The sequence below is a fragment of the Struthio camelus genome, chromosome 3 (genome assembly GCF_040807025.1).
Source record: "Struthio camelus isolate bStrCam1 chromosome 3, bStrCam1.hap1, whole genome shotgun sequence".
Classification (NCBI taxonomy): Eukaryota; Metazoa; Chordata; class Aves; order Struthioniformes; family Struthionidae; genus Struthio; species Struthio camelus.
The window spans coordinates 78,224,373-78,250,856 of NC_090944.1; the positions used below are offsets into that span (position 1 = coordinate 78,224,373).

General features: G+C 41.2%; 1 protein-coding gene across 18 annotated transcripts in view; it reads right to left on the reverse strand.

The window, feature by feature from the left end:
* ARID1B (AT-rich interaction domain 1B) overlaps positions 1–26,484 on the reverse strand; it is a 336,987-nt gene that overhangs the window by 38,172 nt on the left and 272,331 nt on the right. For 6 of the 18 annotated variants that reach the window (XM_068938631.1, XM_068938622.1, XM_068938621.1 and 3 more), the window contains 3 exons: positions 25,529–25,856; positions 23,370–23,498; positions 5,920–6,071 (listed from right to left, as the gene is read on the reverse strand). In XM_068938631.1, coding sequence (XP_068794732.1) covers positions 5,920–6,071; positions 23,370–23,498; positions 25,529–25,856 — 609 coding nt within the window. The remainder of the gene's footprint in view (positions 1–5,919; positions 6,072–23,369; positions 23,499–25,528; positions 25,857–26,484) is intronic. The other 12 variants (XM_068938637.1, XM_068938635.1, XM_068938636.1 and 9 more) reach the window with 3 other exon arrangements.

Genomic DNA, 26,484 nt, shown 5'->3' on the forward strand with positions numbered 1-26,484 from the left:
GGACCCAGCAGCTACTAAGTACTTGATCAGTATGCATTATCGCCCTTACACTCCTGTTTGAGGAGGCAGGGCAGCTTGTGACCATTACAGAATAAACTATGGCAGCCTGACACCTTTTAGTTTTGAATTCTACAAATTGACATTAAAAAAAAAAATCACTTTTCTTTTAGAAATTTTCTAAAAAAAAATATGTACAAAACAGCCAAGCGTATTGCCATAGTTTTGTTTCAAACCGGGATGTGAAATTGTCATACAAAACCTGTTTTAACAGTTAACACGTTCCATGCTGGAATAGCGCTGAACAAAAAGTTTCAGTTTAAACCTAACTAAAAATGACCCTCTCCCCTCAAAGGCAATTTTAGAGAGGTTGACCAAAGTAAGGTTAAAAATCATGTTTCTCCACCAGAATTCTGCATGGCTAAATCCTCTGCTGTTTTCACATTGTTATCTAAGTTGGCACATCATATTTCTGCCATAAAAAATATGATAATCGTGCCCGCTCCTGGTAACCCTGTTTCCATCAGAGTTCCTTTATAAATTCTATTTTCCAGAGAGGTTTAAGCGAACGTGGCATGTGAAAGTCAAATAACTTCTAGTCTGCAATTTACCACACATATTCTAACCGTTTTTAGAAACATAAATATATCAATATATTTTGGCTTTTGAACTTCTCTCATTTAGTGGTATCCTCAAATATAATTCAGTCTCCAACTATCAGGATTTGGAGACAATTACAAAAAAAACTAATTCAGCATCCCAACTTCTGTTTCACTTTCTGTTCTGAAGTGCTTCGTCTACTTTAAAAATCAGAATTACAAGGGTTTTCCTAGTAAACTGAAAGGTTGTCTAGTTCCCCTACAGCTTTTATCTAAGACACTTCCGCAGCTGCTTTTCCATCCAGTGCTGAAACATCGTTTCAAAACTTCTTGCAAGCATACTCTCCCGTGGGTTGCAAACAGACATGCCTTCATTTTTTAGCAAAGCAGAACAGCAAGAACATTGCTTTGACCCCTTTCTGAGCAGTGCAATAGCATTACTGTCACATAACTCCTAAATTAAGACACGGTCTCTTTCTGCGTAGGTACTAATAATCTTGATTGTGAAGTGCAGACCAAAAGATGAAAAATTCTAGGGCAGAAGATAACACGGAAATCTTGACTCAACAAGTGTTGTAGTGTACTGTGAATAGGTTTCAAGTACTAGCCTCTGGCTTATTATAAGAATTTAAGAGCTAGAATGATTTCAGAAAGCAAGTATGGGTCAAGGTCCTGAATTAACTATTCCACACTGAATTTAATGTACTCAAAAGCATATATTGACATGAGTAAAACTGCAGCAAAGTATTATTTTTTGCTAAAGGCTGTGCTATTAGTCCTAGAAGATGATGAAATACTGTAAGAGTGGCAATACACCAACATTGTTTTTCTCTTTATTGCTAGAGCAATAACAAATCACACTCTACAAAACAGAGTATTACATCCTTTGTAAGACATTTTCCCCTCCTCTCTCAGCACTCCCCCTAAAAAAAAAAAAAAAAAAAAAGCTCATTTGTGACTCATGCAAATTTGGCAGTACTTTTATACTGCTGGAAAAAAAAAAAAAAAAACAGAATGGGGACAATAGCATTGCCTGATGTCCTGCCACGGACAAACACCCCGCTACGGGGACAAGAACAACCTTGGATGCAAGGACACCCTGCACCTGAGGGGAGCAAGCGGCAACTAAGGGTCACCCCTTGCCCCTCTGTGTGCCGAGGCCACGCGGAGCCGTGTCTCAGCCGGGGAAAAGCTGTGGGAAGAGCCCCGGGAGGGTCCCAGGAGCCCCGGGAACCCACCGGCCAGGGCTCTCCTGCTCCCACGGCCGGGCCCAGCACCCAGCCAAGGGCTGGCGGGTTTCGGGGCCAAACGGCGGGGCCAGCCCCTGTGTTCTGGCTACACAGCAACCGCCAGACTGCAGTCGTCACCTCTCTGGACTATAGGTGATGAGATACGTAAGCTGTTGCCAACTGCTAGAGCTCTCTGCTAATGTTATTTGAAAGTGTGTTATATAATAGCTTATACGAAGACAGGCGTCAGAGCAGAAAATAGTGAAATAAATGGAGTAATTCATCTTTCAGAAAAATAAAAATGTAACCAAGCCAAGAAACGGAGAAAAAACGATTTAGATTTGCAAAAAGTGCTTTACGTTTATAAAAAATAATTGCTTTCTCTATCAGAAGTTCGTCCAACTACCTATCATCTAATTTAAATATTTACTATATATGAAAATACAAGTGTTGTGTCCATTTTTAATTTCGTTTTTAAACTTGATAGCACCTTCTTAATTTTTTTAGTGCAAATAACTTTTCCTAGAACTTCATGTTCACATTAGGGTGTTCTGATCTTTAAAATTTGTAGGCAATAATAAAACCCAGAAAGTGGAAGGTTTCTGTAGTAAACCCGTGCTTAGCATTTCTGCAGTAAGGGCATGAATGCCTTTTTATTGTTTTGTTCAGCTCCGGAGGTAGCAGAGGTTATTTGTGTCACTTTCTGTGCAAGTACAATATGGAAATCTTTGAGCTGCAGACTCCACATTACTGCCTTTTAAAGTTAATTCCCACTAGGTTCGCAGCACAAATTATTATTTTATTGGTGTTGGTATTGTAAGTTTCCTTTTATTATGTTTTTTAACGCCTGAAGTTAAAAAAGGTAGAAAAAACACTGAAAATATATATATGAAAGATGTGAGCTCCCATATAACAAAAGGACAGTGAAGTTTCTAACGTTTTTCTGCATGGCAGTTTGTTCCATAATCATGGAGGGATTCTGGTACTTTTTCCTGAAGCTTTTGGTATTGTCATGGATGGGATGCTCCCTCAGAAGGATCTATCTGTCTGCTTTAATCGCATAATTTCGCTGTTCCCAAACTGCTCTACGCCAGCAGAAGCTAGCGATGTACTCTTTGATCCACAGTCACTGCTGAAGTAACAGGATGCAGAACTGTAACGTTATTTTTCTTTCAACCTGTGACATCAATTTAAATAACAAAGTTGGGGGGAAGGATCATCTGGTAATAAGGAGTTAGAAATACTAATGAAAACAGGTGGTAAAAATAGTGTTATACTTAGCGGTACAGAAGCTCTGAAACCACGTGAAAACAATTCCAAACAACATCAGCAACAATGTTTTTCTGTTTTACAGAGTAAAATGTAAACTGTATTTGAGTAAAACGAATAAACCAAAATCTATCCCCCTACCCAAAAACAGACAACACAACTCCCCTTCAAAAACCTAGAAAACCAACAAACTTCTCCGAATTGCTTACTTCATTTTTCCATTGGCATCTAACTGAAACAAATTGTTCATGCTAATGCATGTGAGCACGCTAATATATTCACACTTGCCTCCATCAGCGGCCACTCCACCACCAGGCTCTTTCCTTGGGCTCTGGACACTGACTGAACCCTGTTTTCTCCTGACTGACGAGCAGCTTTAAATGAGTGGCAAAAAGGCTCGAGAGCCAGACAGCTGAATTGTCCTTGTGTCACAGAAAATGCCATTTTCGGCCCTGTGAGTCGGCATCTGCATGGTCTCCACCTCATCAAATGCAACGCTTGGGCAGGAGCTGACCCCAGAGCGTTGCCCCAGCTCAAGCCAATGACATTTTAAGTACTGTATTTACAATTGCCTTAAACTCAGCCCCTCGTTTCTTCGATCCAAGCAGAATGACGAATCACGATAAGCCAGAATAGGGTGGAAATGCCATGTTCCCACCGCATGCGCTCACCAGCACTGTATTCACACCTAATTTTCTCTTTTTTGTTCCCCATATACTCTCTGTGCGCTCTTGGAGGCCTGCTGTATAACGCAGTACAGTGCAATCTCGATGCATGCGTGCTCACATAAAGAGGAAAAGAGGTACACCAAACTCCTCTAGTTCATCTCACACTTAAGTTTCCACTGGGTAATCTCTGAATTAATAAAACTGGAACAAAAGAAAACCTCACAAATGCACAGGCACAAAAAACCCTGATAAATGTTTAAATTATTAAAAATCCAATATTTCAGAATGCATAACACAATAAAAAGAGTATGACTACTCCATACAAAAGACTGCTAGGATAAATGGCCTTGCATTGAACAGATTTCCACTGTATGAAATAACGAATGGCTGAATTATCTGAACAAAAAAACCTCTGTGAATCTTCCTTTAAACTGGTTATTCCTTAGGAATACATAAATCTTCTTAGGCAGGGCACTCTGCCATCTGTTTGCTGTTGGTTATTTTTGCAGCTCTGGGGGCCAAAGGAAAAGGGGGAAAAATTACTTCTGCTAATAGCAAAACAGAATTTATAGTGCAGTTTCAATGCTCAGAAGTAATTTTATTTCAGCAAGCCAGACAAAACACATAACTAGACAAACAAAACATAATATTACCTGGGACAGGTCTGGTGGGGGAAAGAAAGCTATTATCTAATGGTCTTTTTGATAGCTTTTCCCTCTTCATCCAGACTGTGGAAGTGTGCTGTCTGGACTAGCCAACGGCTTCCAAGTCAGCACTGGGAAAAGCCTTTTTGGTACCCTTTTTTTTTTTTTTTTTTAACCCTCTTTCTGATTAACAGTTTCCATTCTATTTCTTCTCTGAAGAAAAAATATAACATGGAATTCTTGAAAAATAAGTCCTTCTTAAGTATCTTGGTATCTCCTATGTACAGGAAAGAAACCTTCCAGACATGAAGGACACTGGAATCTCACTGTGGCCATTCTCTACCTGAGATAAGCAGGGGCATATCAAACTGAGAGTTGAGGAAGCAAAGACAGGTGAAGAGGCAAAGGATGAAGAAAAGAAGTAGGCTAAGTAGGGCAGAGAGGAAGATACAGAAAGAGAGGCTCTTGGTAACATACAATTTAAGTACTAAAGTATCGCTAAAGGAATAAACAAATCAAGTAGGAACAGAACTGATTAAAAAACTAAATCAAACCACCTAAGCACAACCTATCCAGCCTTCTGAAAAACATCACAAAAGCATTTCAAAAAGGGCTAACGTAATCAGTAAAGCATGCACAGGAACTCCAGGACTTGAGCAAGTATTTGGTAGGATCCACTTTAGGGTAAATGAAACTCCATCCTAAACCTCCTCAATCAAAGAATTGATCTTTACTAAGTAAAGCATATTCTTGATGGGAGCTAATTGTTTGAATTCCAAGTTGAATCTGCACTACAAAGCACATTATCACAGAATCACCTTCCATCTGTTTTCCCTATATACCAAGTCACACACAAAGCTGCAAATAATTCTAAACTGACAAGTTGCAATAAGAAAGACAAATGCAACAGCTACGTTAAATACGCAAATGGAAGCCACGGTTCAATTTCATACACTAGTATTTAAATAAGTAAATGAAGAAATCCTATATGAATATATGAATTTGGAAATATAGTAAATACGGTCTATGTTTCCCGAACAGAGTAATTATTTCACGTGCCCAACTTAGCGCACCTTCAAGCCAGAGCAGGAGCATCACTCTTTCTTTAAACCAGCACTACATTAAACATTTTAAATCGCAGTCTTCGTTAAGTGAGACACCGAAAAGCAACAGCAGTCTTTTAAAAGACGACGTGTTTCTCCTTCCCTCTCTTGCAGACACACACACGAATATACATATACTTGCTAGTCAACACCTAAGTCAAACTGGATCCGAGTGTTGCTGGAACCGTTCAAAACACTGTACTCATCTACATGCTCTGCAAAAGGAATTAATGAAAAATTTATGAGTTACTGCACAAAAAACACGAATACCTCAGCTTAGTTTTGAATCACCACCACAATCTACCCAGGAGGGCTGCAGCGAACGAAGGCGGCTATCCTTTGCCCTCAGCCCGGGGCCGGTGCCTTTGAACAGACTTGTGGAGGAGGAGCGCTCGTGAGAGGTTACCCACCATTACCTGTTGAACTGTTCACCATGTTAGGGGCCATGCTGTAAGGAGGAGCCTGCGGGTTCATCAAGCCCGAGCTGTTGTTCATCGGCTGAGTGTAGGGGGAGCTGGATCCCATAATGCCGCTCTGATTCATGGCAGGGAAATTGCCTTGCCTGCGTGAAGAAAAAAGCACACACACAACGTCGCGTTACGTACCACGTGGCCCAAGACGCTAGGGTTTGTCACAGAGTACATCTCCTCTTGTGTGCAAACAGCTACGGAAAAGGCACGCAATTAGTTTATTTCACCTACGTGGGGAGCTATTAGTGTTGAATTAGTTACTGCATATCTAAGACAGAATCAGACTGAACACTAATTTCAAGAAACATATAGTGTTTTTAAAAGTCACAACCTATCAGCAGAGAAGGTATAGCTCATATTATTTATCCTCTGAGTACAGAGCAACGCAATCAGGAGTCCAAAAGAATGTAGGACTGGTGTAAGAGTTGCAAAGTGAATGGAAATTTTGACCACGTAATAGAAATCCTTGCCTGCCGTAACTCAAAAAACAGTGAAATGACCAAAAGAAAAATGGTTGCCATAGAACCCATTTTAGATTTCTTTATTTGATGTTATCACATATGCCTTGTTTCCTGTAAACACTTCAAATTCCAGGGTTCAAAAGAGCAAACCAGTTGCATGTGAGCATTTAGCTTGAGCATAATCTATGACCAAAAGTGGCATTCACACAATTCCCAATGAAATCATTTAAATGCAACTTCCTTCTTCTTTCTCTTTTCCTTCAAAACAGATTTTTTGCATCACAATAGATGCTCCTGTTTCCAATATTGATTTAGTGCCCAAAGTCATAGTCACTTAGCAAATATCATTAAAATGACCATAGATGTGACTGCAGCACTGTATAAAATATCTGCGTTGCTAATGTACCATCTAGGTCCAATCCTTCAAAAAGCTATGTACGTACTAAACTTTGTTGAAACAAGAAACCTCAGCAGGATTACTTCTATGTCGCAAGTTAATCACATATCTGTATAATGCTTTCATAACTGACACTTAAGTTTGTCTGAAAACTGTCCTGAACAGAGCTCTTACCTAATTCTACAGGTCCATATACTTCAGATCAAGTATTTTTTCAAGACTAACACTTAGGTACTTTTTAGAACTTAAGAGAAGGTAAGTAGACTTTGTGCTTGATTTAGCAAATTGTATAGCAAAACTGTGGCACAAGGAAGAAAATACCCAACTCAAGTGAACGGCATAACCCGCTACAACACAGGGTCCATCCAGCTCCAAAAATAGCCTTCTTTTTGTCCATAACACAATTGTCTACATATTATTGGTATAGTTAAAGACTGCACATATCATTATATAGATAAATATTTATACATATAAAATCACATATATATAGATTTATAAAAAATCTATGCAGAAATATACTTACTTGCATATTCATAGCCTGTATAGGAAAATACAGAACTCAGACCTGTTTGTTCAATGTGCTTTCAGTGAATTTTATGCTGTTTTTCCAAATAAATGAGATTTAAAAAGGAAGTCCCCCCCATAGCTCTGGTACCTGCCAGCTTTTTCTTCCCTTCCATGAGAAACATCACATAACTTTATCTTACAGGTAGCAAAAGTTGCATTTCCTGGTAGTAGAGATGCAGTTTGGGCATAAATTCTACTTCTCGTTACTATGCAATATTCAGACAAAACAAGGAAACCTCCAAACTAACAACCCTGAATAACTTAAATGGCATCCTGTCTTCCCCAAATTCATAGTGGATTCTGAACACAATCTGGTAGAAATGGGTTTCTCTTTTAGAAGGTACAGAAAAAGGAGAGAGGAAGAAGACCATTAAAGCACTACTTGGCCTAATTTTTCTTGACACATTGTGAATTTCTTCAAAGGAATAGAGAACGTGTTATCTAAATAAAGCATCTTTTTCCAAGTCAGTTTTATCCTTTGCTCTGTGAAGACAAACTTTTCTTCACTCTTGCAAAGAGGCAAAGGCTTTCTTTTGATATGAAGGAGACAACTGCCATACAATGTCATTTCCCTGATGAAGCTTGCTATGAGGAATGGAGGGAAAAGATTTAAAATGCACAGTGGTGCAATGCTCCAAGGGAAAATTACAAAGGCAAAAGAGAAGAGCAGGGCCATTTGGCAATAACTTTAAAAGACTTCAGTCATACAATCAAGCTTTTCTTATGTAAATATTGCTTCTTAAACCACCCCCCCCCAGCACTCCTCAAATTTTTAGCTAAAACCTGCTATATTTCAACAAATGAAGTTAATTGAAAAATTCTTTCTACACTTGAGAAGTGAGATTCTTTTCACTATAGGCTAAAGATACTAGCAAGGATGAGGAAAGTGTGCAAATGCCTTTTTATGCCTTAAAAGAAATAATAGATTTTTACAGGTTCTTTTAAGGATTCCAGAAAAGATCGAAGTCTCTACAGATATCTGTCTCTCCAATGTCCTTCACTTGCTTTAAAAATACACAGGAGATTTGCACCTTGCAGGTAAGCTGAAATTGGTCTTGACCTACTAATATTTCAATACTATTACTTCCTATAGCATGTATATCTTCTAAACTGTGGGGCTGTTCATTGTCTCAAATTGAGGTACAACCTATTTCATGTTACCCACCACGGACATCAATCTCAATTGTAGTTCATGAAAGCACAGTGCTATACAACAGCTTTAAATCACAAAGTACAAAACTACTTCCAGTTTAGACTGAAAGCGGAAATTAAATAAAAGGCATATACTAGCTTTGGCCAGGACAGCAAGGAAATGACTGAAGTCTAAAAATATTGCTTCTGTACCCTAAAAAGCCCTAATAAAGGCAGAATCTAGTTCTGAAGTTGCACCTGGCAGGACAATACCTTTCCCTTTCACCCTCCCATCTAGCGCTGCTCTTAGGGGACAGACACAGCCCTCAACCTCTGCAAAAGGCCCACTGAATGCAACCCTCAGCACCATCCCTTGCACAACTCAACGTGTTCTTCGGAGGGCCCCTATCAAGCACTGACCATATCACACATGAGCTAATTCAGTAACTCTGGACATTGACAACTCGGAAGAATAAACGTTATTTGAGTCTGAGATTGGGTGCAGTGTGCAGTACAGAGCTCCTCCACATGTTATTCTGCTCTATGATGGCTTGGAACAGAGAGTTTCTTTAGGGAGAAATAATCAGGTATTACTTCGGCCTTTAATTCTTGCTCCACAGTGGGCCTCCTTTGAGTAAAGACTGCCGACTGTGACAAATTGTGCTGCATCAGTTCTGTAATATGAAGTGCAGTCCATTAAGAACTGAGCTGAGATCACCAAACTCATTTTGATTAACCTCCAGGTCACTAAACACTTATAAATATGTTACACAGCAGCTGCTAAACATATTTATATATGCTTAAGGTCACAGCATCATCTGTTGGTTGCTGGAGTTTAGTCAAAAATCTTATGTCTCCTTCTGTGTTGCTTTTAGTATAAGGATATCCAACATCCTATTTAAGAAGCAGTTATCTCAAAGCGTACTACCAGTCTCTCTCCTGCATCTCCAAATTCCCTCCCCCATTTTCTGGGAGGCTAAATCAAAATGAATAGTCTTTTAAAAACTGTTCGCTGTACATGTAGTGACATCTAATGGCAAGAAGTCAACTGACTAGCTATTAATTGTATATATAGCAGAACAAACCCAGCTAAGAATACCATTTTACAATATTTACCATGAAAACACCAATGGTTGGACTGCTTAGGGATAACACAAGGGATAATTAGGAATAATAGGAAGAAATTAAGAAAAGAAACATTCATGTTGAGTATAATGGAAAATGGATCTCCAAGGGAGTGGTGGAAATCCCACTCCTTGACAATTTCGCATACAGACAACACAACTCATTAGAAAATACACTGGTTGGAAAAATCCTGCATTGTGTATGAACTCCATCTAGTTCATACCTGTCAGGTATTTTCCAGCTCCAGCTCCTCCAATTCTGTGATCCCAGATTGTATATTTTTCCTCTTTAGGAGAAAAAGCAGCTGGGCTAACACAAATTAAGGATTATGCTATCAGTTTAAATATTATACTAAAGCCTACACATTTCTTTCTCTGCTCTACCAAGTAAAATATTTTGCAAATGGAAGAGATTAAAAATGGGAACACAGGGGCGAATCTGCATGGTTTTTGTAATTTATTCACTTTGTTGACAATTTCATAATTTACAGCACTTGTGTAACATTGGACTCAGCTGATACGTTCGAGGGCAGAGCTGCCGCCCCAGGGGACCTAGACAGGCTGGAGGAATGGGCCACCAGCAGCCTTATGAAATTCAACAAGGTTGTATGTAAAGTGCTGCACGTGGGAAGGCAGAGTCCCTTGCAGCAAGGCAAGCTGGGCATGGCTGGGGAGAGCAGCTCTGTTGGGAAGGCCCCAATGGTGTTGGCAGACAGGGAGCTGAGCCCGTGCCCGTGGGGTGCCCTGGCAGCAAAGAGGGCCAGCAGCATCCCGGGCTGTATGAACAGGAGCGCAGCCAGGAGGTTGAGGGAAGTGATCATCCCGCTTCACTCAGCACTCGTTGGACTGCATCTACAGCACCATGTCCAGTTTTGGGACCCCCCTCAATATGGGAAGGGCATTGATTAACAGGAGTGGGTTTAGTGGAGGGCCACCAGGATGGTTGGGGCTGGAGCCCTGGCCCAGTGAGGAGAGGCTGAGGGAGCAGGGCTGCTGCAGCCTGGGACAGAGAGGGCTGCGGGGGCAGCTTGCCAAAGCCCCAGCACTGCAGGGAGCTCGGCAAGAAATCGGAGCCAGGCTCTGGCCAGTGGTGCATGGCAGGAGGGCGAGAGACTCAGGGCAGAAGCTGGAAGAAGAGAGGGTCAGGCTGGGTTTAGGGAAACGCTTTTCCCAAGGAGGACTGTCTGGCAGTGGATCAGGTCGCCCAGAGAGGGGGTGCGGTCCCCATCCTCGGAGGTTTTCAAGACGCAACGGGTTAAGCCCTGCGTGACGCAGTCAGAGCTTGCAGCTGGCCCTGCTTTGAGCAGTGGGTTGGATGCAGACCTGCTGAGCTCCCATCTGCCTGACCGATCCTGTGATCCTACAATTGTCAGCTTCACTGCTCTGTTGATAGTCTGTTGTACTATCCGGCCCAAAATACAACTGGTCGAACTCAAAACATTTCCTTTTAAGAAGCTCCTGCTCTCTTGTTTTCCTTCATTTGCAATCTACCGGAAACTTAATCTGCACTTCATCTCTTTTCTCTGCAAAACAGGTAGCATCAGATCTAACTGCGTCTCCTGAGCTAATGCAGTAGTCCACGTATTTAAAATAGGGGATGACATGTGAGATCCGGTCATCGTTAAAAAAGCAGAACGAAGAAATCAAAAGAAAGAAAAGTACTGACAGTACAAAGAGGCATCTGAGGGATCACAGCTGCCGAGCAGTGACTCTTATATTGAGATGTCTGTCTTTAATTGGGCCTGAAATTACCAGTAGGTTACTGTGTTGTCTCCGACTGTTACGGGGAAGTTGCTATGCAGTGCTGAGCCACTGTGTTTAATACTTGCTGGTATGTGGTTTAATACCTCCTCAATGTTGCCACCTGATGCAGGCTTTTGCTGTCATCTTCCTCAGATTTGAATAGATAGCTAATCGCAAAATTGAGTTCAGAGGTAGACCCAGCTTGGCAACGGATGATGATAAAGTCGGATTACGCTTCCAGAAGGACAAAAAAAAGATACAACTTATTGTACGGAAATATGTCAAAACACAGGTTTTTGCTGTGCACAGGGATCAAGTTCTCTGATTTTCAGTGGATTCTCTGGCATGGATCTGACCACACCTCTGCACTCTCCTCTTGGTCTAAACCTGTAAGAGAGGGCTGAAGCCTTCACGCAGTAAGAAAAAATCAATTCAGCTTTGGGAATGAACGCTGTGGCTGCTAGAGTGCAGGGCAGGGCCGAGCGCAGAAACACGCAGGGAACAGAAGCAGGGTTCAGAGACGGAGAGGCCAGGCAGAACAGAGCGGAGGAGAGTCTGGGGCAGAAGGAAAGCTGGAGGTGAGAGTGGATGGAAACGAAGAACAAGGGCAGGCAGAATTATAACTAGGTGCCGAAAGGGTTTCAGGGACAGGAAGAGGGCAGTTGCTCAGGTGAAGGGAGAAGAAAGGAAGATGCAGCAGGATCAGGAGGGAGGAATGTCCACAGGGTTGCTATTCCCAGGGCAAAGGCAGGGAAGATCCTCCCGCACAAGTGTGGAGCGGACACTGCCAAAGAGCCTGCAGGAATTAGGTCAGGTAAGGAAGAGCTGGCACCAAGTCAGACCGAATATATCCTGGTGGCCACGAGTTTATATCTGTTCTTTAGGTACCTTTGCAGCGTACTTCCAGATATACTCTACGGTACTCTCATAATGTAGCAATTTCTCCCAATTATCCTGCCCTGGACTCCTGAAAAATTATCCTGCTACCATGACGTGGCCACCTGAGCAATTGGCTGGTGGAAAAAAAACAGTCCACAAGCTCATGGAAGTTTGCCGTTCCTGCCCCAGATCTTTAACCTACATCAGTTTTCCAGTGAATGCACTGCAGCATCTCTGGGGAGTAATTTGTGTAAACATTTAAAAGGAGCCTTTTTATTTTTTTTAAATGCTGACACACTGCTAAGGTGGCTACTTGATTATAAACTGTGAAAATAACTGCGTTAGGCTGCACTCACAAATCACAGTGTACTGACCAAATTGCCCTGTGCTTATCTGTGCCAGGTCTGCAGCATGACAATATTTCCTCTCTCTTTTAAATGTCAAAGTATGATTTGGGGGGTTGTTATTTAAACACAGTGACCTGCACAATAACCAGAAGTACTTTATTTAAATCTGTCTTGAGCTGGGACTAGCCTTAAGCGCTTATAATCTGTCATATTCTGACACCAAATGGGTTATTATAATGAGAGTAATTCAGGAGTGAGACCTGGAAATGCTTTCTCCCTGGAGGATTTACACACAAACATGTGCATGCAGATACATATGCTCTTTTGTTATGGATTTTCCTTCTTGCTAAATTATGAGATTCCTTGGGAGAAGTGAAACTGTTTCTGTCATCAGGGGATATGGGAGAACTGGGGGAGAGGGGGAAGAAAGCAAAGAAAAATAAAAAGTAATATTGCTTGCTTTGCTCTGACTGGAAGTTCATCAGTGAGTCATCACTGTTAGCAAAGGCCAAGACACAAGAAATCTGAACACATGGCTTGAAAAGCCATAAAAAGGCATTAAAGGCAATTCTCATGTAAATAAAACAAACGGAGTTTAACAGTTGTCAAACGTGAAAGCAAAGTATCTCCCTCTCTTGTTAACTGCTGCTATAAACATACTAACCCGGATTTGCACTTCCTCCCTTTGTGCAGCATGGAAGCTCTCTGCTCACAATAACAAAGTTTTAAAAAAGCAAGCAGAAAGCTGGCAATGTGACAGGTGTTGGCTCTGCCATGAGGTTTTTGATGAAATCCACTTTTCAGGGTAGTAGGGGAGAGAACATTTCATACTTTGTGTGTGCATGCATGAAAACGGAAGGACAAGGCTCCAAAATGCAGATGACACTGACACAACACTAGGAGACATCAACGAAAAAGCATCCAGCTTTGTACCGGGGAGGGCCAGCTGACACCAGGTACACAGAACCAACACCAACCTACTCTGCCCAACGACCAGGCATAAAAGGCAATGCTAAAACGTGGAATAATTTTCTAGCATCAAAATCATGTGATAGTCGCACATCGCCTTCAAGTCACTGCAATCTGACCAGTACGCTACCTGTTTTCTAGTCCTGGTTGATCTAAAGATTAGAGCTTTGCATAGCGTACTTTTGGGGGAGAATAACAGAAATAGCCTTTCTAAATAAATGATTTCTCTTCTGATTATGCAAATACTTGTGCTTTTCGCATTGTTATCATTTAGATTTCATTAAGAAGCAACCAAGAAGGGAAAAAAAAATTAGCGCTTAGTTTTTTCTATCAGACTGATTCAATACTCAGCTTCTCTGAAAAGCACCCACAAAAACTTAATTGTTTGTTCATGTGCTATTGGCATCACAGTAACCATTTCTGCAGTGAAAAAAAATCTCTCCCACTGGCTACCTACTAGTTACTCATTTAAAGCCCAGTAAAATGTAGGAGTTTTACACCATATCAAACACTGAAAGAGCAAGAGAACAGGCAAGTGTAATGCATGAGTATTGATGCTAACAACAACACAACTACACAGCATCTGTACTGTCGAAAGCATTTTGAAAATAGAATAAATCTCTTTATCCCATTTTACAGGTAGCAAAAACTGAGGAAGAAATCCAAACTTAATAGTGCTCTAAAACATAGCTAGAAGAATAAAAATAGTAGTATAATACGGTGAGGAAAACAGTGCACAAGCCCACAGACATAAATCCTGAGCTTCATTTAATCCTGCTAATACACGGGTGTGTGACTGCAAGACATGACGGACGCTTAGTGAAGTACAGTAGTATTTAAATTTTTAAAACTGTTGCAGCAATTTCACTTTGTTTTCATAAAGCTCTTTTTATGTTAATTAGAATTATTTTGGTCTGTATTTCATAGTGACTGCAGCCATTTGGCCACCAGTTTTCAAACTCTGAGGGATTCCCTGAAATGCTTTTATTACGCAGCATTCTTACAAGTGCAGCAAGACTTGCACGCTTGAATTTATTTGTATAAGAACACACTAAGCCCTTTTTGTAGTCAGTGCAACCTGCGCTGGATAAATACAATATAATGCCGTGTGACAGAAAACATGGGACTGCTGAAAAGCTAGCCAAGTCAAATGGCTTGTAATCGCATCGAAGCTGTGCTCTTAGTGACCCCTGGCTACCTTACTGACAACATGGTTATTAAACTGCCGCTCTACTGGCAGCTGCTTATACGTGGTCCCCATCAGCTAAAGTATCTCGGCACTAAAAGCAGATACGCTTCCTGGCACAACTGGAGCGCGTGATGGTTAAAGGAGGGATGCTGTAATCTGTGCAGCAAGCAAGAGGATGCATGAACTGGGCTTGCAGGAAAAAAAAAAAAAATTGTTGCTCTGTGTGGCACGAGAGTGGTGGGAGCCAGTCACGCGGCACCAGCATGCCAAGAAGGGTGATTTAGCCTGGTGTGACTTGAGATCAAAATAAGAAGTGACTCATATGGCTCTCTCACTATGTGCCTTCTATTTTGGTGCATGTTTATAAATAGCTTTATTAAAAAGTGGAAGGCCCTATGAACTCTCTCCCAGAGTGATTACTTGAAAGTGGGTAAGAGGCTGTTCCCGGTACACTAATAGCCAGGAGGTCACCAAAGCGCGGTGCTAAAAAGCTACAGGAAGCGAAGGAGATACAGCATCCTTCACTGACTGAGCTCCCTCCCACGCGGCACCACCTCCGAGAGGCTCAACTCGGAGGCTCCCCTGCTCTTCCCCCTTGCGTTGCGGCTTTCGCTGCCTGTCACCCAAGTCTCACCACGCTCAGACGCATCCCTGCGCTGCTGCTGAGCACCGCTCAGCTCCACTGTGCTCACGGCCCTGGCAACTGACTGAAAATCTAATAAAATCCCAATCATTCTACGCCAGCTCTTCAAGGATGAAGTTTTTCATAGTAAATGTCAGCTGGCTGACAGCAGGCCGAGCACGACTGCCTATGTGCAGCAACATGGCAAGGAAGTTCTCCAAAGGGATTTCCCAACAGACACATTTTCTCCTACCTATCTTTGCCCAATAGCCTGGAGCTATTAAATGTTTATCAGTATTGTTATTACCACTACTACCATCCGTCTCGGCATTTCTGCACTGGAGACAGTTTCACAACTGCCATGTGGTGCATAAGTCAGCACAGTTTCAGCCAGCTCTTTTTTCCATCTTGGCTGAGAGGTTGCCTGAAAACTACTGTGATGACCACAACAGGTATTCGATGCATTAGAGAAACCAGTGGTCACCATTAAAAAGAGCCAACCTTATTGCTGTTATGTTACTACTTAATAAGGGTCTTAAAGTTACTTGTATGTCCAGGCAGAACCGAGGCTGAACTCCATTAACAAAAGTGAAACAAGCTCTTTCCCCTCATATTTCCCCAGCTACCAATGCTGGGGAAAAAAAAAAAAAATCAATTTCCTCTCAACTATCACCATTGTTAAACAGTGTAAAACATTAAAACCACTGTAAAATCTTAACTCCTCCTGCCATTTTTTATCTGTTTCTCACTTTCTGCCACAAACATCTCTGGCTGTTCAGTCACAGTCCCGTACTTGCACAATATACGTGCTAAATCCCATCAGGCAGTCACAGAATTAACTTCCTTATGCTTTCTTCATGATTCCCATCAACCGGATGGCTGTTCTCTTTTTTTTCTGACTAGTTTAGTGATTTAAACTAGTAGATTTTCCAGCTGGCAGACAAAAAGACAAACAACGCAAAAATCCATCTTTCTCATCTGAAACATTTCCCGCCACTCAAAAAGCATTACGAAAACTAAAGTCCTCCTTTATTCCTTGCTTTTATATAAAAACAATTAATGGAGCACTGCATTTTTAATTCACTAAACATCATCTGTTGAAGTACAGAGTTTCTGTGTATCATCTGATTCTGAGGCAGAATATTAATATAGTGTAACACATAGTCCTACATTGCAATTTTGTTTCAAAATAATTAGTACTCCTATAGAGGGCAACATCTCTCCTAAATAACCAGATTAAGCCAAAAATAATTGTGACACGGTAATACTCAAATTAGAATTGTCTCTGAGACAACTGAAAATTCTCCTTCATTACTCTGAAAATCACCCTTCCTTCCCAATATACTCCTGCTTTCAGAGTTTTAAGAATTGTTACTCTCCAAAGGAGAGAAGGAGCATTTACTCTTGAGGTCTGTGGTTAATCTCTAATGGCATGAACAGCATACAGCAGTCTACTTGATTGATGAGTTACCAAAAAAGAAGAAGAAAACCTCTCCCCAAATCACTGGTTGCCTGCATGAGCTCTACAGCTTGGTGACATCCAGGACTCCAAAATGATGGATTTGCCTTTTAGTAAAACAAAATTCCAGATAAAAATATGTTTCTCTCAGTCTCCCATAAGAAATGGCTTTGGTTAGCTCAGCATGTAACTTTCTTTCCATCCTTACACTATTTTATCAGCAATTTTGAGCTGATCTACAAAATGCATCTTCATAAAAAAATCATAAAAGAGTTGCTTCCAACTCTCCTTTTACTATAATAAATACATACAAGCTAGCTTGTAGTTCACCCCTCCTGATACACTGCTTCCTGCAAGAAAAGGCCATACATGGTTCTCCTTTGAAAAGCAAAACATGAGCAAAGGAAGGGCCCTTTGGAGGAAGAAAAGAAAGAGTAAAAAAGTAAGCTTGATATAAATGACTGTTTCTCATGAAGAGGGAAGAAGCATGAGTCCTTAAAGAAAAACCATCAATACCGGTTAATAGCTCCATTAGAAATAACAGTTACACTAATCACTAATACTTGGACTTTAATCCCTTAAATCACTCATAAACTCTGTACAGAGAAAATATTCCACCCGGCACTGAAACGCAGCCAGCTTCAGGTGGAGCGCAGCAGCTACTCATAGTTCAAAGCAACACTATACAGTCAGTCGGGCCAAGAAGCAAAACCCCTTCATCCAACTGAAACTACATGGGGAGTTTTATTTTGGAAGCTGAATGTAGTTTCACTGACTTAAATTTATTGCGTGAGTATTCAAACTGTACTAATAGGAAGCAAAGTGGGGCTTATTTCAACTTGATCTCTTAGGGTCCTTAATGTAAATCAGAAGTCTGGGAGCTTTTGGAGAAGGGGGGTAGGGGGAAAATAACCAGACACCTCAAGACTTGAGAATTGTGAATGGCCTGAATTTGAAGAGGAGTAATTCCTTTGCAGTAACTGTATATGAACGTTAAATAAAAGAGTGGGCAGAAAGAGCCTTTCTGCTAGGGGCTTATTTCAAAGGCAACAGATAACATACCCCCAGTGCTGGCTCCAATTATGGCTACCAGTCCTGTCTTAGCCTAGTTTACTTTGGGGATTTCACAGTTGGCAGCCTTTCATCTAAAAAGTGGCCTAGTTTGAATAAGCAAAGAAACTTGAATGAGTACTTAACCTTCCTGCACTCCACTGCGTGCTTCCCAGCAGAGAAGAGCCGCTCCTCCAAGCTTAAGGGGAAAATGGGAAACAATGGAAAACATATACTTCTCCCCAGGGATTAAAGACAGTTAAGTTTTACTGTAGCATGGCAAGTCTTCCTGCTGCATGCTGCATCAGTATAGCCTTTAAAATCGCAATTAGAATCTTAAAGCCAAGTTCCAAGATCAAAAGGGCTAAACTGTAAAACACTGGGTAGAAACTGACAGGATCAAAGACGTGAAACATCTACAAAAGTTCTGTTCTTTATTTATATTATTGTTCTTTTTAAAAAAATTTATTCCCTATTTCCTCCTCATTCTTTTTTCCTTTTGACATTTTAATGCATCATGTCCATTACTATATTTCCTCACCAGTAGCTTCTATTCCATCAGCAGTGCTGCATTACCCTGGCGTTGGAGAAAATAATATGGAAAAAGTGCTTTGTTGGCACCAGCAACATGGACTATGAATTATACATACAAGCAGTAGAGAAATGCTGATGGAAGGTTAGTGCGTGTGCGTGTGTGTGAGAGAGAGAGAGAGAGAGAGAGAGAGAGAGTGTGCATGTGCATTTATACACACACAGGCTAAAAACAAAGGATGCACAGAATGTATTTTGATCTCATTTATGCTAATTGCAACTGTGTCTGTACAACAGAAATGCTCCAATATCAGTGCAGCTTTTATAGATCAATTTCACTGGACTAAACGAAAACTTACTTAAATTCTTTTGACCTTATTGTGACGTTATTCCACTTCTAACTATGGCTATAGTTTCTAATCTCACTATCATGCTCATCTTCTGGGAACCAGTAAGTCACCATACTGTCTAAAGAACTTAGTCTTAACTATCCATTAAGTATGGACAAAATACTGTGTGCCTGTTCATTGGAGAGAAAAAAAGTCTGTAACTTAAAGATGAGAAAATAAATAGTTTAAGATTTCATTTCATCAACAGATGGGTGTAAGCACTCTTAATACAGAACCACACACATTCCTAACAGGTAAGTCCAAAAGTGGCTACGTACCTTTCCCTACAACATGGCCTCTTAACAAATGGGGCTTTCCCAAAAGTTGTTGTGGCGGTTGGCCATGAAGTCCTGCTTATACTGATGAAGGTGAAAGAATCTAGCAGAGACCCTACATGGAGAGGACGGAGCTTGAAGATGATGTCCGCAGGCAGAGGGGTGGGCGTTCCTTGACTAGGGTCCCCCATTGCTGGAGGTCTCTCTTGCACACTCTCGTTGCAATCCCTCCCCAAGTAAACAGGCAGCAAGAACTAACATATGGAGGCTGTCCTTCCAGTGTCCTTCCAGAAAATGCAGGGAGTAATCCAAAAAAGGCAGCACACGTAGCGTGTTTTTCTCTGTCCTTCATGTGGTGACTACCCTTCTTTATCATATCCCCCATAATCTATAATCATTGCCAGCACAAATTGACTAGATTGTCACTCAGCAGGTGTGCCCCAAGTCTGTATTTATCTAGTACTAGATCACATTTTGAAGAAATAAAGTTACTTCTTTAAAATGCAAATCCCCAGCTCTTTCCCCATAGTAAGCAGATAAAAGCGAGCTGCTTGTTACACAAGCATAAGTATATAAATAAAATAAAATAATGCCTTTAGGTAGAGCTCCACAGAAAAAGCAATTCTAATATATGGAGAAGCTGATTCTCTTTTTGACTCAGAAGAAAATTTAAAGTCCAGATCCTAGCACAAAAGAGAAAGCCTTGGGTTCTGCAACTGAAGGGCAGACCGCTGAGCTAGAATGATCCTGCAGGTCTTCATTTCCCTGAATTTGAGAGAATGGCTCAATTCAGAGCCAGTCCTGTGGATCCCAGAAGTCTTACTAGGTCGCATTAGAGTCTCTAAGGGCTCATGGTTCCTGAGGATTTGTCATCACATGCTCGTCAAACTGCAGGTGAACAAGAAATCTTAAAGTTAAAAATTCTGCTGCTTAACTCCTAAGCTGTTAAAAAGTAGAACCGCATTTAAAAGAGCACGAAGGCAATGCTACACCAAGCATTACTACAGAGACTGAACGAGACTGCAGTGACATTCTTGCCTTCCATCAGCACGGTCAAAAGGAGGAGCTAAGCTTCAGTTTCTTACATAGCTTTTAAACGACACGTCTTAGGTGACATGGCGAGCCGAGGACAATGGTGTAAATATCCACCCAGGTTTGGCATCCCCATAACCAGAATTTAAAATGGCCAGAGGCTGCAAATGTCTAAGCTGGATCCCAACTCCTTAATTTAGAAAAATGCTATGTCATCTTCTCTAAAATCAATGAAATTGAATTCTAAATTCATTCAATCTATTAAAAAAAATGCTTAAATTTACACAGTTGCAGCAGGCACTCCCAAGCACATTAGAGTAGAGTTCGCTGAGGTCAAAGACACTACATTCAAAGACAGGATCGCTTCTCAGCACACTAAAACTCATTTTATAGCAATTAGTTCAAGTATTGATAACTGTAGGTGCAGTAGCAAGAGGCTCATTTATTACCTCTCCAGTTGGATGTGTATTTTACAGTCAGCAGTACTGAATCAAGTCTTCCTAAGGCCACACTGTTAATACTATGTGAGCTGGCTATTTCACAACTAGGTTTCTCAGTTTGCACACGCTACAGTCACATCTTCAACTGCTATAAAGACACACTTGGAATGTCTTTCACTACTGACACAAGACATGTTGAAAATGATGATGACAAGCATCTAGCTCCAAAAACGTCTGCTAATGTTGGGTGCCAACCTAGTAATCAATTTTCAAAAGTGTATAGTGGGCACTTACTATTACAGTAAACACAAAAATTCACAGACACTGAACAAATAGTCCCCAAAAGTTTTAAGCTGGGCATCTACAAACTGAGGAACTCAAAATGATACTAGAAAATATAGGCTAAATTTGCTGCCTTTTAACATATTAACTGAGAAAAAGCTATCACTTAAACGGTTTGCTTTTTCTGAAGGCTCACAGTGTCCATTTGTTACAGATCTGTACATGCACAAACACTTATTCATCATTATAAATATAGATATATTGCTGTGGAAACTATAATTTGATAGAAAGACTTAATTTTTTGGAGCTTTCTGTTCTTCAATGGCCTCCACTATGTTCCAGTCTCCAGTAACTGAACTGTCACTTGGTGTCCTGTGCTTACAGGATTTAATAAAAGTCTTTCCTTGGAGTTCAATGGACATATAAGCTCTTCAACATACAGCTCTTATCAATCAACTGACTTGCTGAGACCAAGACAGACAGAAAAAGGAAAACACTATTTTGCAGTTCCCTCACACTATCTTCCTGAAATTAAGGGGAATTACTAGAAGGCGTATTAGAGAGTTATTTTGCATTGCCTGCTATGAACTGTTACCCAGAACAAGAGTAAGCATTCTTGGCCATGTGAAATCATGGATACGGCTGGTTCAATAAAAAGGTCTTAAAACAATCTCTCTTTCCTTTAGTCTGGCATGCTGGATCTCCTTTGGGAAACACTGGCCTGTGAGCACGGGATGGACTAGCACACCATAACATTTTACCTTATTCAGTGGCTGCAGGAATTAATCTAAGCTTAATGTAGAACAGGCCTCAAGGTGAGGTCAAAGGCTAACTCAAACGATGTAAGTACATTTAGTATCTTCCCTACCCACAGCTTCTATTTTTTTGTTTTTATCTTTTCTAATTAAATGGGTGGTGCTCCGCACTGAGGATAACTGTAGGTATAACTGGCTGAGACTCAGATCTTGATCATCCAGCCCTGGTTAACTAACATTGATTTTCTGCCCCAGTGGAAGTGATTTTATTCTGATGCGTGCCATTTAAATTCATTTTACACAGCTGCTTAATGCGGCTTGGCAAAGCTGAGGCAAGCCTGCTTTCTATGTCTAAATGAGACTCCTGAGTTGGTAAAGGAAAGATCCTGTAGATTAGCAGCTGAAGATAAATGTCTCTCCCCTATTGATACTTTGCTACTGATTCAACAGTTGACACTGAAGGGGATCACACCAATTTAAACAAAAAGACTGCTGTGTAACCATGACTCTGGCACAACCACTTTATTTTCCCCTTAATTCTATGTACAAGGGTGTGTTTTATGGTCATAAAAATCCAACAATTTCTGAACCCCACAGCTCTACCTTATAAACTCAAGATATACAAAGAAGAAGGCTGGATATTATCCTTGCACTTTGGCATATATCAGTAGATGTCTTTCCAATTTTAGCAAATAGCATAGTGCAAGTTCTCTTCCATTTCACTGATTTTTGCATTGTAAACAGAAGAATCAGTAGACTTCTGTTCTGATTTTTTGTTTTGCTTTTGATTTTTTCGGGTGCACATATACAAATGAGGCTGTTAAGGAGAAAAAACAAAACAAAACAAAAGCAGCTATAGAAAACTGGTAATTAAAACTTGTTAATAACCGTAAGGGCAGCAGTAATTTGGGTATTACAGATTTCCTAGGGAAGCAATAACAGAAATAACATGATGGCAGGGAAGTCCATGAAACTTGAATCTCAGGTGGAGTTTGAAATTGGTGGTGAGCAAGCAACGGGCTGGGAGCCAGTGTACGTATTTTCCCTCAGAGCGGTAATTTATGATACAGTTATAGAAATCACAGTATGAAGAACTTTGATGAGAAAACATTAGCTGCATTTCAGGCTGATGTTTCAGATTGGATACTCAGTGCTTCTAAAAATCCTTCTAGGGACCAACTGAAATTTTTCAAACGCACGCACTCTCAATCACAGTGTAATAAAACTTGTTTGAAAATCCCATTAATAAATCCTATCATCACTTCTGCAATAAATCACCTGTCAAAAAGGAATTGTACTTCGTGGGAGTGGCTCACTGCTGGGGTAATAATGACAATAACAAGAACAACTCAAGAAAACAAAGTTGCACAGCACTTTTCCTAGACAAAAACGACAACACCAAGAGGAGAGAAATGATGCCTGGATTGGGGGAAGACAGCAGGAGAGGGAGGATCTCATTCTTTCTTAGTGATGAAGTTCTTCATTTCCCTCTCAGGCATGAAGGAAATCGAGCCATGCCAAAAGCCATGCAGAATGTGTGTGAGTGAGTGACATGCAGTTTTTCATCATATTGTCACAGTGGCGTTAGTAAAAACAAAACAAAAAAACTAAAATCCCCTCTATGATGCAAATATCTGTGTATCTTTCACATGATTTTTATAGTCCTTCCGCAGCCAGATGGCATGTTCATAAACATTAAAAAAAATTGCCAAGGTCCCACAGCAAGTCCAGTTTACATTGCTACCTACCCGTACTGGTCAGGCTGGTGCATCAAGGGAGCCTGAACGCTGCCATAGTTGGGGTGCTGTGAAGAAAACATGGGGCGTCCGCCAGCCCCAGACTGGCTGGGATAAGCAGGCGACCTAATGTATGGTGGCCTAAAGCAGAACAAAAGAAGAGCCTCTTTGGATTTGCTCTGTATCACAAATATGAATCACTGTCAAGTACATTCCTTCCATATACAAGTATGGAGGACTTGCAGGAATAGCCAAAAAGCCATAATGCTTTCTCCCCTACAACTGACTTGAGAGCAAAGAGGAAAATGGTGTGCTGGTAACCCTCTGGCATCAGAGGGGAGTGACAGGTTTCACTCAATTTGCAGTTCATTAATAGCCCCTTTTGCCAGTATTTCCAATAGAGATCTGATGACTGCACAGTCCTTCTATAGGTGCTGGATCACTGGAATGGGCAACGTGATGAAAAGGCTTGGAAATGGTGCATTTTTGCCCAGGCAAAGCTAGAAATCATAAGCAGTTTTACAAAACTGACTTGGGAGGAAGGTGTGAGACAGGAGTGGTAATCAATTAACCTAGTTTTTGATCAAACACCACACACTATTCTCAAAGCTATGTTGAATCACAACCAAATACTTTCCACTTATTGCAAACCAAGTCTTTTCTTGTTGTTAAGACCAAACGTGCCCTTTTCCTTTCATTACACAATGTTCCTGCGCTTGCAAAGATGGCCCATTTACTCCTTCTTGCCTGACCTACCAGCTTATAGCCTAAATCACACAGATGATAGAAGCAGACTTTTGTAAATCCTACTAGACAGGTCTGTTAAAACAACCAACACAAGCAAGAGATTGCTGGTTCACAGATTTCTGCAGGAATATGGTCTCTTTTAAGGGAGTTTGGTCCTATTTTACTGCACAAGAACATGAAGAACACTACACTTGCTGTTATTGTCTTAAAAGTTTTCTAGTGCTTATCGCTAGAAGCCACTTGTCTTCCAAAATCGCAAAAGAAGAAAGCAATAGATACAGGGACACATCAGCTTCCTATCTGTTTTTACATTGTGTCATGGAATTACCGCAGCTCTAGTGTCCAGAAACACTGCTCTTCGATGATAAATACTTGTATATGTATGTGTGCATCTGTGTATGCATATGCATAAATACATGCAAGATGCTTAATATACACACACACACACACACACACACACACACAAACTTGCTTACCAGAACAGTGAAACCAGCTATGTGTCATTCGCAAATGTAATGGAACTTCTCTTAACAGAAAAAGATAATAAACACACCAGGAGTTATTTGAGTTCACTGAAATGTGAAAATTACTTCATCTGAAAAATTTCCCAGAAAATATGATTTCATTGTGAATACCTAGACATCTTAAGAATAACCATGGAGAAGAAAATGCCTTTGCCAAAATCCATGCTCAAATGGCAACACGCAGTTAGGCTGCCCCGAAGGGGAGGCAAGAAGCCACATAGTGCCTCCAACCTCCACACTCCTACAGTTTGCAGTTCAGTTTGCGTCGGTAGCAGTTATCTACTCCAGATAACTACAGACTGCTTTTATGCCTCCTTCTGCCTTCCCTCTCCAGCTTTTGCCCTTACCACACCCTCCTCTGCCCACCGATATGCCTGCGCAGGAATAAGAACAGTCCCACAGGAGAGAACTGCCTTCAGCACTGCCGCTCACAACGTGGGCAGCAAACGCAAGCATAGCTGGGCAGCTTTGTAAGCCTCCTTACACCCCAGCAGGGGCAAGCTGCCTAGGACGTTGGTGCTGGCCCTCTCTCTATCAGAGAAAATACACATACTCAGCCAATCAATTTTCAGCTGTAGAGGGCTTATTTTGGGCTTCTAATGTCACCTTAACCCTGTAGGTTTTGCTAAAGCTCACGGTGCCAAGGAACAAACCGGAAGTGGCCATCATCTTCACTGTCACACCTGCTTTTTGAGAGGCTAATTCAAAAATACAAAAGCACGCTTTCCTCTTATATATAAAGAAAAACATTCTTCCCCTATGCCATTTCCTCCCAAAGATAAGGGCACATTAATAGAGTATGTATAAATGCATCTCTGTGCATCTATACAGTGCTGTTACTTCAGAAATGAGAAGAAAAACAATCCTACTTGCGTTAACTTCTTTCACCTGGACGCATACCTGCTCTGAGCGGAGTTTGCAGCAGCCTGCATCACTGCAGCAGCCGCCTCCTGTGCCTTACGGTTCACAGTTGGCATGGGTGGGCCCATCCCAGGGCCTCCCTGCTGAGACATGCCGGGAGAATTGGGGGTCATACTGCTCATGTTTCCAGGAAATGGTCTGCTCTGCATCCCAGCTGATGGCATCCGTCCCAGGGGCATGGTACCACAAGGCTGGCTTGGCCCCTGTCCATGCATCTGACTGTTGGCATTTATACCCATGCCAGGTCCTGGGCCACTGTAACTCGTGTTGGGCACGCCACTGTATGTTGGTGGTCTGGAATAATTTCCTGAACAAAACGATAAAAACACAGAGAAAAACATAAAACTTTTGAGCACATATTTCATTTTAGGAAGTTAGCGGCTGCAGGTCTTATATATACAGTCAACTAATGTGAATCACATGGGACTCAAGTCAGAAAAACTTTTCCACCATGCAGATAGTCAAACAGCCCAGAGAGGCTGTACACTTTCCCTCTTTGGAGGTTTTCAAGACCCAGCTGAATGAAGCCCTGAGCAAACTGGTCTGATCTCACAGCTGACCCAACTTTGAGTACTCCTGAGCATCCTTCCAACCTGAATTAGCCTACGAATCTGATGTTCTTGTGCCCGCAAACATTTTCTGCCAAACAAATTTCATGGGATAAGACCAAACACAGAGAAGCACAGCCTCTAGAGGGTTATCAAAATAGTACAAAAAGGTCTTGTACAGTAGAGAGATACGTGCCATGTTAAGAAACTCATTATATAAACTCAAGAGAGAGTCTTATTTTTGTGATCTCATGTTCTTATTTTTTTTATCTTTCTACAATTTCAGCAACAGGCTATTCTCACTGGATCCTTGCTCCTAACCGTTTTGTCCATTTATGGCAGAGAGACTATGGCAGAGAGACTGTGAGAACTGTTGCAAGGCCCTCA